General features: G+C 32.9%; 1 protein-coding gene across 5 annotated transcripts; it reads right to left on the reverse strand.

Annotated features, from left to right (window-relative positions):
• Window positions 1–1,433: 1,433 nt before the first annotated feature.
• Window positions 1,434–13,050, reverse strand: LOC136799140 (lipoma-preferred partner homolog). 5 transcript variants are annotated; one of them, XM_067055833.1, is made up of 8 exons: window positions 12,500–13,050; window positions 8,480–8,748; window positions 8,147–8,248; window positions 4,419–4,486; window positions 3,818–3,996; window positions 3,300–3,351; window positions 2,784–2,852; window positions 1,434–2,435 (listed from the first exon to the last, which is right to left on the reverse strand). In XM_067055833.1, the coding sequence occupies exons 1-8, from the start codon at window positions 12,577–12,579 to the stop codon at window positions 2,322–2,324; spliced, it is 933 nt and encodes a 310-aa protein (XP_066911934.1). In that variant the 5' UTR covers window positions 12,580–13,050; the 3' UTR covers window positions 1,434–2,321. The 5 variants fall into 5 exon arrangements, with proteins under 5 accessions (XP_066911934.1, XP_066911933.1, XP_066911935.1 ...); XM_067055832.1 differs by lacking the exon at window positions 12,500–13,050 and adding an exon at window positions 11,739–11,884; XM_067055834.1 differs by lacking the exon at window positions 12,500–13,050 and adding an exon at window positions 11,313–11,518.
• Window positions 13,051–13,237: the final 187 nt, after the last annotated feature.

Here is a 13,237-nt window from a genome sequence, read left to right on the forward strand (position 1 = left end):
TGTTGAAATATCTTTGCTATTCCACTGCTGAATGACATGCAACAATGGAAATCACCAAGTCGGATAACAAGTCGCTTTTTGAGAACTTCATTTCCCCAACGAATCATCTGGACCTTTGCATAAATTGCCTCGTCAAAAACCAAGGTTATATCGGAAAGACCCAAATCATCACAAATGGATACACCTAGTGAGGGAAAGGGAAAAAGTAGCTAGAGAGCTTTACATTTCAAGGTCTAAGTTAATTTTTGGCATGAATCTTTCCCTCCCACTGCCTGACTGCTCCGCTCGAACACCATTATTAAATGAAGTCCAGTTCCGGCTGTCGGAGCTCAAAATTTAAAATGATGTAGCTCCGGCAGGCTATCAGGATTGCCGCATGCGCTGTGCATTATTCGGAGCTATGCTGGCTGTCTTAATCTTCTGAATCTTGACACTTGAGAGATTAATTATTTCGTACTGCAGTATGAATTTTACGGTAGAGGCGTGGTTGGATTAACACAGCATAAGCCTAAAGAGATTAATCAGCTTCAGCTCACCGGGCAGGGAACGTCGGAGGGGGGGGGAGTAAGTACAAATCTACAAACATAAATATCGGATCTTTACCTCGTAATTAATTGATAATTCACTTCATAAAAATTTAGCAAATATTTTATCAACATTTTACCAAGCTGAAGAATTTCAACTAAGCCGGAAAATTGATTTTAGTATTTGAACATAAAAGTTATGTTTTAGGTTCTTTAACACTTTTAACAAAGAATTGCCTCATAAATCGCTTTTTAATCAAATCCCTTAAGAGTAATTAAGAATTTAATTGCAAAAATGACGTTTTGAACTTTAAAAAGACGTTAATAATGTGTGGCATCACCTTCTTTTATAAAAAGTGCTAAGTTTTAATGGGTAATTAACCTTTTTTTTCAAAGTTTTTTCGAACTGTCTGCAAAGTCTGTCTGCTATGCCCCCCAATAATTTTTTCAAAAATGGTTATTTTGCAAAATGCAAATTTTTCTTTTTTAATTTGTCATAATTGTCACAATTGAGTGCATTTTCAAGCAATTTAGAGCTCAAATTTTCAAAATTTCCCCCCTCGGGCCAAACCATGGTTGGCCCTCGCGGTGTCGCTAAACTTCAGCCCCCTCCCCCCAATATGAAAATGCTTCCTACGGCACTGCTTCTTCGCAAAAGTCTTCATTTTCTTCTTCATCAAATTTTCTCCTTGCGATTCTTAAATTTTCGGTTTCACGGATAATTCACCTAACAGAATATGTACAACATGCCATAGTTTTGTGTGCTACATCAAGTAGAAATTTATATTTTGTAAGTGGCAAATGTTAAAAATTCACTATGGTCAGAGCCCTTAAATATTGTGTAAAAGATCACGAGTTTGGTTGGAGTATTTTGAGTCAGTCAAAAACTAAAAGAGCGGAGTCAGTCACTTTTACGAAGTTATAAAAAAAGTTAAATCATATCTTTTTAGAATATTCAATATTTAAGTTTAGTTAATAAAATACATTAAAAATAAAGATTTTTGAAACAATAAAACAACAAACAGTAATGTAGAAACAGAAATTTGGTGCATAACAAAGAAAGAAGTCCAACGAGCTAATATCCTATTGGAATCCTTGGCCATTCAAAACAAGTAAACCAATTGACCTCCTTAATATCCTAAGATCCAGAGGAGTTGAAAGTCTGAAAACTAAGATGAATCCGGGGATCCGGAATAAATAAAATTGAGAACACACTATAAACTATACTATAAGAGGCCATGTATGGGCATAGATGAAGTGACAGAATATTTAAAAGAAATAAAGATTTTAGGTACAAAAAAGTTTAGTGTAAAAATTATAATTGTATGTACAATATATGCGAGAAAAAATAAAAGTGCTACAAACACCTACAAACATACTATAGAAAAGACAAAAGGGAATTTTTTATGCAAGTTTTGATGTGACCAACTGAATATAAAGAATTTCAAATTAGCTTCGTCTTGATTCTCCGTGTAATTTACACGAAAAATACATAGAAAATAAACTCATTGATTAGATAATATACCAATGTGCACATTTCAGCTAATCGGAGATCGGCTTCGTCCCCGTGTATCCCATAGGCTTTATTGATGGACGCCATAGAGAATATCAGGCGCTATCAGTAAGAATCAAAAAGCTGATAATACGCAGGGAAGGAGGTTGGAGATTGTTTACTTATATTGTCGTGCATATTGTACATGAACAAAACCGAAACTAATTTGAATTCGAAACCCGTATATGTGACAATTAAAGATCGACATAATTATTTCTTTCAGATTTACAGCTTGTATGTACGATCTATAATTCAGTAGTATTAGCCATTCGCTTTCCATTACACCTTTGACAAAGTAGATGATCACCAATAGGGAAACAGCCACGCCCTTCTTCGTTCGATAGTAAGATACCACAATCCTAAAAGAGAACAAAAATGTATTTTAAGTTTCGTGGTTAGCCTTGTACAAAAAAAAATTATAAGGGGTTTCCGTGTTAGACGCTTTGCTTTTTATAAAATATTCTCTTCGCCTAGTTATGATATAACAAAAATATGAAATATCAAACACGTCCATTTGAAACGATGGGTTATCCACAAATGATTAGTCTGAGTAGTAAGAAATCTTTATTCGTTAGATGATGAGAAAAAGTCTCGATTAACAAGAAGAAATAAAAACAATGAAAAATCCAAAATCGAGATTTCAAATATGCCCACTACAGTCTGAGATAAGTAGGCGATTATTACTATGAAGAAACTTATTTACTAACCTCGCATTTGTAGCAGTGTACGTGAAAATTCTTTTGCATTGAAACGATGTGTACTGTCTCTCCTCGATCCTAAAATAAAATGGATAATTCTTGTCATTCTATGTAAAACATAAACAAAGATCCCAACCTGGTCCCCGTATATAAACGTAAATTCCACCGTTACGGAAGCAAACGTTTGATTTGCGTGAGGAGTCCCCCTCTACAAATTCGAACGTTTGATTCCACAATGGCAGATTAAGTGTTGATGCATAACTTTGGTTTAACCTGAAATGCCTGAACACACTCTTGTTAATACTTTGTTTGTTCTTATTAAAAAAGGATTAAACTTTAAAAGTTGACAATTAATTGCCGAAAGGGTAGCTTTTCAGTTTGGATTTAGAATCCAAGTTATCTAGGCGTCTTCATTTGATTTTAGGTCCATGATGAAAGTTTATTTCAAGATAACGTGAATGTCTTATTCAAGAGCGAATAGGTATTGATAAGTTTAATATCTAGCAGGTATTCATATAAACTTACGTTTGTCGGCATGATGAGTTCGCTGCACGCCGCACATTTCGGTGAGAATTTTCTGCAAATAAATGTAAAATAAATTATGTAAAACTAAATTTCAAAAACTAACGAAGAAAAACATATAATCGGATGATTGAAAACAAAGTACTTAGAGTGAGGCTTTAGTGGTTTGAAGCAGTTTGTGCAAAGGGATCTCATAGGGATCTCAAAGTAAAAAGGCTTAATGACGTCACAAAAATTATAATAATGACAAGAATTTTAAAAATTTTCGAAATTCATCAAAACTTATTACTAGAAAAAGACCTTAAAAGATGGTGCCCAAATTTTAGGTATAAACACTTGCAGTAAAGATTTTTAGCGTAAAACCCAAATTAGGGACAGGTGACAGTTTTAAAATCTATATGAATTAATAATGGAGGATTTAGCCGACATTGGCAATCAAACAATCAAAGGCCTAAAAAAAACTTTCCATTGGAAGAATGACCGAGTAAAGTCGAAAAAAAATAAAAACATTTATGACTTACACTTGATAACATTCCACGCAGTGAACTCTGTTTGCGCTGTCCAATGTGAATGGCACCCCGTCTAACTTCTTACTACAATTCGTACATTTAAAACATTGAGGATGGTATGATTTGCCGACAGCTTTCAAAATACGTTCCGTAATTTTCTGGTCGCAAACAACGCAGTCTTCCAGTGTATTCTACAAATGTTGGGGCAAAGAAAACATACATATAAGGCATAATTTTAACTTGTAAATAACTTGTCAAACAGAGGTGCGAAATTCGACCAGTGAAGATACACCATTTGGTTTAGCGGGGTAATCAAATGAAAGCAAAAGTTACAAACGAATCATCAAAGATCTTATAATGATGGCGGGAACTGTGAAATCTCAATCAGAAATGCAAAAAAGATAACATTGCGAATAGTAATAGCATTTTTACGTACAATTTCTATACTTGGGGATGTTTGTGAGGAAATTCAGAAAAATTTTCAGGAGATGGGGTATGAAGGCGTATGAATTTCGTCCTTATTGAAACTCGCCAGCACTGCACCCTTGCTAGGTAGATTGAATTTTCCCCGCATCTCAAAGGGGTGACCACGAACTATTTTACTACAACATACCGTATAACATTGTTCACAAAGTGGGTTATCGTTTAGACAGTAAAATTCCAATCCTGTCAATCGCTTTTCTGTAAAAAAAAGAAAAAATAATTGACACACCTTGAATCTTTAAATTTTCTTCAAGAAAAGGAAAAAGTTTTCAAATTAATCTAACTGTTCAAATTGTGAAATTTTGAATCTCAATATTATCAACGATTGTCCTCTCATTAAGGTCTACTTAAAAGATTTCCCTTTTCTCCTTCAAGATACTCAATTAACAAAATTATCGATCCCTAACAAGACGTTGCTTTGGGGTAAAAACTTTCGCGAACGAAAACGTTCGCGATATTTTCGCGAATTATGGCCTTTTTCACGAAAGTAAATGTCTTTGAATATTCTTAAGGAGGCGGTTCGCGAAATTTTCTGCTCGCGAAAGTTTGTACGCCTAAAGAAGATCCTTAGTTGGTAAAAACTCAGTCTCGTTGAAAAAATGAGCATCCTTCCCCCATCGCAACAAAGCTAAACCAAAAAGATTTTCGAATGAAAATACTCCAACTCCATTAAGGTCTACTTAAAAGATTTCCCTTTTCTCCTTCAAGATACTCAATTAACAAAATTATCGATCCCTAACAAGACGTTGCTTTGGGGTAAAAACTTTCGCGAACGAAAACTTTCGCGATATTTTCGCGAATTATGGCCTTTTTCACGAAAGTAAATGTCTTTGAATATTCTTAAGGAGGCGGTTCGCGAAATTTTCTGCTCGCGAAAGTTTGTACGCCTAAAGAAGATCCTTAGTTGGTAAAAACTCAGTCTCGTTGAAAAAATGAGCATCCTTCCCCCATTGCAACAAAGCTAAACCAAAAAGATTTTCGAATGAAAATACTCCAAATCATGGTAGATCAGGGTAGATACTTACTAATTGAGGGAAATGTGTACCGTGCCTTAACAATAACTTTTTGCGGTGGCATTTTTGTGAAATGTAGATAGAGTCTTTATAATTTATTTATCATTTTCACTTTAAAGTAACTGAATAACTATTTAGAAATCCGTGAAGCATTACAATACCCAAAAACAAGAAGGTCGAAAAAATATATACTATGTAGTGGACATAGAATAATGTCTAAACCCCAGAACAATAATCCACAGACCGTAAATACTAAATAAAAACTTCTTCGTGGATATTTTCAAGAAGAATGAGGTGACCACGTTTTGTGGAGATTGAAAAGAAAACAAACACGATTAAAAGCTCAAAAAATTGCTTAAACCAATTTTTCAACTAAAAATTTTCTTCTCTGTTTTTGTCCTTCGATTTCTTAAGTAACTTTTAACTCAAGTCAACGTTCAATCAATTAAAACACTAGCCTCTCTAGAAAAATGAAAGTACTGATTGAAAAATTATTTACACTCCCGACCCTGTTTATCCAATCAATTTCTTGAATCTATAAAATGTTTCAAAACCGACGGAGTGCAAAAAAAAAGAAGGAATTTCTAAGTAACTCAATATCCCACTTGCTTTGACCTGAAAACTGAAAATTAAAAATATGTACTTCTTTTAATATTGACATTGTAATATATTTTACGTAACCCTCACAAGATAAACAAAAGAAATGCAAATGTTGCACACATCTCACACCATACTCTGTTTTTGGAATATAATTTTTTTACAGTCTTCAGTAATTCCAAAGATCGAAACTAGCAATAATTTCAAACCTCTCAAAAACCAGCCAATAAAAGCTAAACAAACAACTTAAATAATCCCTACATAAAACTCTTACAAATACAGAAACCCTAAGTTTCAATAATTGCTTACATAACAAATCTATCAACAACGATTTTTGTATACAAATGTATTTGTTGCATTGCAAACAAAAAAATACATGCTACCAAAATGCAAAACCTGACACATTTGGTGACACGTAATATGCATAGATTCCAAATTTGACAGTTGATGACAGCTGCAACACGAAATATCACCCTCAATTGATCCATCCGTGAAAAATTCGATGTACACCCATGTCTCTTTATTTCCAGAAAAAGCTATCTTTAGAATTTACCTGGCCAAATTATTAGAGAAAGGGATTGAGACGAAATCTAGCCTGAATACTTTCTGTCAAGTTTAGCAATTATCCTACAGCTCTTCTATCAAAGGTTAGCCTTGGTCTAGTACAGTACAGCTTGATATTTAAGATAGATAAAAAGAACCAACGCTAGTTCTACTGTCAGAGGATAAGGCATGGTCTAGTCTAGTACAGCTTGATATTTAAGATAGATGAAAAGATTCAGAGCGTTATAAAAGACTCAAACTTTGAAAAAATTTTTTGTTTCAACAGACCAAATAGAGATCGTTGTTCTTCGTGAGAAAAAAAACTTTTCAATTTTTTTGAATAAATCGAAAAATATAGGAGGGAAGAATTTTGAGAAATCAGATATTGATTAATTTTAATCTCACTGTTTTGAAAGGAGATGTAAAAGAGAAGAAGTAAATAAGAAGCTTCGCGATGGAAAATTGAAAACGCGCCCACTTTTAAATGAAGAAACACAGTTATCTTCAGAAAGTCCCATAAATCATCTGGCTAGATATACCCACAATACATCGCGTTTCTACTGACGCGTGTTGCCAAGTCATGGTGTCCTTGAAACTCGAACGAAACTAGGAGACCGATGTTGACATTATCTGACTATTCGACCCACATAAAAATTTAAACACATCAAGTCCCAAAAAGTATAGCTATACTTATTGTAAAAAAAATTTATATAAGAGTATAAAAGTTTGGTAGATCCTAAGAGGTTTCATAAAGCTTTGGTGATCCGCAAAAGAAAACTGCTGAACATCAAAGAACTAGCAACTCTAATAATGTCGATAAGCAAGTAAAGAAAGATACATCACCAAGTCAAATAAAACATCTTTCTCCCAAACAGTAAGTCCTTTAAAATGAAATGAAATAGTTCACCATTTAAGTTTTAGCACAACAAGCAAGCAAACCTGTGAAAAATTAGTTCGAACAAAAAGAACAAAAACTTGATAAAATTTGAAAAACATTCTTTCCTACTTAGCAATTTTATAAAACATTTCTAATTTTTTATCATATTCAATTCAGTATATAAAGGAAGGAGTGCCAAACTCCTTGCATAGGAAATCTTGGAGCATTTTACTGTGTAGGCATGTTAACGACATTTTATTTTGATAAAAAGACATAGTATAGTCAACCCAAATGGTTGATTCTGTGAACTAGACTTAATAAATAGGTAAATGTTTTCCTTTCTTAAAAGGTATTGGTATACTAAGAACAAGACTTTGACCATGTCCAGACACTACGGCTCCACATCGTTCCGAAAACAAGACGATTCCACATTTTAAACGTCGAAAAAAGAAGACGTTACAAATCAAACAGACCGAAACGATTTCGCTCCATTATTTTAATCTGAACAGAACCGCTCGGGATCCTTGCTCTGAAACATTCTAAAACCAATATGAATACTTTCCTATCCTCTTTTTTCGCCTTTTTTTTGACTTTTTTGAAAAGCAATATTTTAGCATTTAGGCCATAACTTTTAATGTAGTAGACCAAATTTGACAAATAAACTCTCAAAATTTAAGTTTATCCTTCCTCTTTCCAATGCAAAAGGATCGATTCTTTAACAGTTCATAGAACTCAGGAAATTTCACTTCAAAGAGGGGGACTTTCTTCTGGAACACCCGGTATCTTCATTCCATTATTTGCTTTTTGAGAGAAATGAAAACGACTTACCACATTCTTTACATAAGAAACACGACACGTGGTATTGGTTTCCCATGGCTGTGCATCCTTTTCCTTCACCGATAATCGTATCTCGACATTTATAACAAACACCTATGATAGAACAGAAGAATGAGACGAGCTTTAAAAAGGAGACGCCATTTAGACGCCCTCCCCACTGTCTGGGGAATGAATGGGTCCTACTCCTTGCGAAGTTTTACAACAAGAATCACATCGGATATTCTTGAGATTAAATGTAATCCTTTTCATTCACTCATACGCTTGGCTTAAATTAATCAAATTCGAATCAGAGTAATAGACAAAACTTTTTGATTACCAACTTACCAAAGAAGTCAGGGTGGTGTGTATTTTGTAGACCAAGTGATAACATACTGGTCAGCATATCAAGTTCATCATCGAGGGCGGAATCTGCAGACCCGTTAGTGGCGGGAGGCACTTCATCGTCAAAGATTGGCGGTGGCTGGAAATCTTCAGTTGGCGTTCTCAATTCAGCGGATGCAGGTGAATAAACTTTGGCAGGCTTGGCGGCGACGGGTGGAGGTACTTTTCGTTTGAGAGGCTCAGCCGCTGGTTGTTTGACTGAGATCTTGACGCTAAGAAAGAAGAAAATAAATACAATTTTACATTAAATAAAGGGTGGATCATAGAGTTCTCTCTCTCAGAGGATACCACTGCAATATGAGGAAAGGGATAAAAGTTATATAACTGTCTGTCTCAGAGAGAAGATAATTGTCTGAATTAAAGAAAACTTCGTCAGTTGTGTTTGGGCAGTGTGCACTTTTTGCCTTAAAATGAAACCGAAAAATGCTAACAATCACGATCAGTTCCAGAGGCCCTCGTGCACCTAGAACTTTGTTACGTTATAATAATTGTAGAATTCTATTATAAATTTACAAAAGATTGCCCTTGTTTGACTTTTGGAAGTCAATTTTAAGTTACTTGACTAATCGACCTATCGTCTTAATATTGAAATAACTTAATTTTACAAAATTAATATTCTCAGAGTTTCTGAAGAAAACTACATCAAGCCCTTAAAAGTCAACAAAGTAGTAATTATAACAAACCTAAAACCTTCACTTTGAAAAACATACGTTGTTGAACTTTCAATTAGCACAACCATAATTGAAAAAAGAAAAATCGAGAAATAATAAGAACAACTTATGCCCAATTTACTTCCGTTTCTCGAAGATGTCTTGCTTGTTTACGTATGTTGTGATTATAAAAATTTATGTTTATGTTTATATGGCACAGCTTAAGTATGATCCGAATTTTAATCAATAATATATAACAACAAAAGACTAATTAGCTTACCACGAGCATATTTTGAGCACAAGTTTAAATATAAGAATAATGAATTTCAAAAGTTTTCAAATGATACTTTCAAAGAAACCTTGATCGTAGCTTAAAAAGTTGTTTGTAATCTCCCATCTCACATTTGGATCCCTTTCCAAAATTGAAGGTGGCATTTGGTCAAAATCGAACATCAGCAATTTTAAATTCTGTAGTGACTTTTATTCTTACACGAAAACCATGTTGGATCTTAATTGAAACCAGCATGAAATAATTAATTAAAAGGTCACAAATGCGTGTTTTACATTATATCTGATAATAAGTAAGATAAAAGAGCAAATAAAAGTCATTTTCCATTGAACTTTTCACGAATAGATTCATGTGGGATGCAATTTCTACATACCACGTTCATTAAGAATTCAATAGTTTGAATAGCAGTAGAGGTTATCATCAAAGTCATTTCATATTACATGCTTTCATGCAAAAACATATAGTATCAATTTGTGCTTGTAATTTAACTATATTTGAACCTCAAAAGTCTAGATGGTTAGCATGAGTTTTACTGGAGGACTAATAGTCTTAAGATTTAGGTCCGAAGAAGCTAAGATCATCTCCAGTTTCAAATGAATTCATCAGATAATAGTTTTAAGGACCAATTGAAAAAGTTGAATTGCAAATTTGAAAGCAGAAAGCAGAAAACCTTATCTCAGTAAGGTTAACTTGTTTCAAGTTTTGCATCAGGTTTTTTTTTAATTTATACTATACTGTATTTAAGAAATTTGAGTTGAAAACAATTATTGTAATTAAATAAATGTAAATATTTGTATGACTTTTTTACAATGCACTATCATACCTCGCCTTATACCTAAAAAGCAGAAATTGATTTTGATGGAAAGGTTTTTTTGAGGTATTATTAAAATATTAAAAAATAAACCCTAAAACTGATTTACCGTATAGATGATCTAACCAAGGTTTTTCTATCAGTAAAATTCATTCTCTCACAAATAAATCTTACTTAACTAGCCAGTTAAATTGAAGTTCTTTTTTTCATTTTATGAGTTGGCATAAATTTTGCCAGTTTTCTCTTTTTCTCTAAAGGAGATCACTTATTAAGTAGGACAGTCCCATACCGTTAATTAACTTTTATATCTATAATTATAGACAATTATAGAAGCTAATAAGAAAGGTTACTATGAATTTAGATTTAGATGTGCAATATTACTTTATTAGAGTAGTGAAATCCAAGAAATTGAGCATCTGTATTATCAAAGAAACCAATAGGTATTAACAACTCTTTTAAAACCAAAGATTTTATGATTTTGAAGATTTTAATTTCTTTCAATAAAAAATCTACAGGATTTGTCGAAGTTTTACCAAAAAAGGATATTATACAGATTGAAGAAAGATATAAATGTGATGTCAACCTCAGATATTTGATCTTTTTATTGTTGGTAAATTAAATGGAGAGGTTTCAATTTACGCAAAGGCATTTCTAAGTGGTTTCAATCTGGAAAAATGATCACACTTATTAAAAGATAAATGATTCTGTCAAATCTTTGTCATGTTTATAAAACTATAAAGGAATGATGACTTTGTAAGGTCAGAAAATATAATTTTGATTAACTAATGTTATAAAATAAGCACCCTTCTTTGCTCAATAAACAGTTCATATTGAAGGGACACTCTCTCATTAAATGGTGGAAAGTTTGAAAGAACTTGTATAATCTATTTTGTACAATTCCATCAAACCCCTCAAGTCTCTTGTTTGATATTCAAAATTTTTCCATTTTCAAAATAAAAGGAAGATCTTTCTGTTAACCAAGATACTGACAATCAACCTCACCAAAAAATAAAAGGCTTTTCTAACCTTGCAATATTTGAAACACTGATGTATTGAACTGACACGCATGTTGCATGTTGTTTCTTGAGCATTATTTTCCAGCACAAATTGCACAAAAAAGTGATTCAAACCTACAGATTCTGTATCATACATCTCTCAAGAAAAGCATAATAAAACAAACTTTGTAAATGGCACTGACTCTTCTTAAACATCATTTCTGAGTAAGTACGACAACAGTGTTTCATACTATGTTATTAAAAAGAATTATCAAATAAATAGCATAAAAAGAAGCTTTATAAAAAATTGATACAAATGTTTCAAATACAGTAAGTCTTAGCTTACAAGACATTAAGCCATAGATTATTTTTTAAAGAAGGCTCTAAATATATAAAACCGTATAAATTCTTCGATGAGCGTGGTCTTAAAATAGTAAATTCTACTTTCTATTTTTACCTTGCTATCATAACTGGTTCTGGAGCATGAAATACAGTTCTTGTGTCCATAATAGGATACTGTTTTTGTGGAGCAGTTTTGACTTTGGCTTGCATCATATTGTTTATCCCCCTTTTATTTTTTTTAAAACTTTCTATGATATGTTTACAAATAACACATCAACTCTGAGCCTCCTTTTTTCAAAAATCATTTTAATGATATAAACGTACATTTTTAGTAAATATAACATTATGAAAGAATGGTAATAGGACTAAAAGTGTTTCAAAACAGCTTAAAACCCTGAAACATTATCCCTTTTTATTCAAAAAAGAGCTTTTAATCTCACAATGAAAACGACACAAACATAAGAAATAATTTGTTTTGGTTAACATTTCAATAAATCCTCATTTAACTCTCCAATTTACAGCCCAATTCAAATTTCTCAATCAGATAGTGTCTAGCTGTCTAAAGTAAAGCACTTTTATAGTAGACATTGCTCCTGAACGGCAAATCAAAGAAAACTCTCACTCCACGACTCCATGCTAAACCAAAAATCTAATAACTTAAAACTATATACATTTTATAAAAAAACTGTCATAATTCTATATAGAAGATAAAACAGCAAATTATCCTTTTATAAAATTTATATAAAGAAATGGCGAGGGAAACATTAAGTAGTGGTTGAAGATTTTCATCAACTGATAAAATAGGTAGGATCATAAGAAGATATACTCCTTAAAAAACTTTGCTTTAAAGATCATAAAAAATCAAAAAAAGTATACCTGCTACTATGTTGAAGAGCATCAGTCGAAGGATCTTTAGTTTCAACGAAAACAATCTCAGCCATTTGTGGGGAAGCCATCTTTTATATTCGAGTATAATTCCTTGTGTGGATGGCTAGACAAGAGTCTTGCTGTGCGATAATAATCTGTTTTGAATGAGTTGTAAAAGCAAAAGGCAACCAACAAACAAGGAATCTACTACTTCCACTTTACCAAGGAATCACCAAAAAAGTAAACATTACAAAATATAGATTCCTATACATCCTACCACACCTCCTTGTGTTGATGAGGCTTTCAAGATGAAGTTTGGTAATTCCCTGACAAATCTTTGCCCATATTTGGAAAATAAATGTTGTTTTTCTCCATAACTTTTCATAGCAATTACACGATAGTTAAATTGTGTCGTGTGCAAAAATGGATTTGTTTGAAATTGTTTTGTTGTTTAGTCTTCTTTTTTTATAAGTAGGTTGATCAAACATACCTTCTTGTACTACTGACAAACCAAAACTGAAAACAGAAGCCATCTTTGAACCCTTCCACCTCTTTCCCAAACAACTCTTTCACTTTCGACAAAATGTGCCGTCCCTTTTATATTTACTTTTCTCGGAAATCAACAACCTCGTTCTTAGGCTCCAAAAATGAACTACGGATGAAAATTTATTTTCTCCACCATACCTTGGTTGCTCGACAATTCAGCTTGAAGAATCTAGAATTCTAACGTCATCAATATCTACAGGA

This window comes from Clytia hemisphaerica, unplaced genomic scaffold (assembly GCF_902728285.1).
Source record: "Clytia hemisphaerica strain Z4C2 unplaced genomic scaffold, Clytia hemisphaerica genome assembly, whole genome shotgun sequence".
Taxonomy (NCBI): Eukaryota; Metazoa; Cnidaria; class Hydrozoa; order Leptothecata; family Clytiidae; genus Clytia; species Clytia hemisphaerica.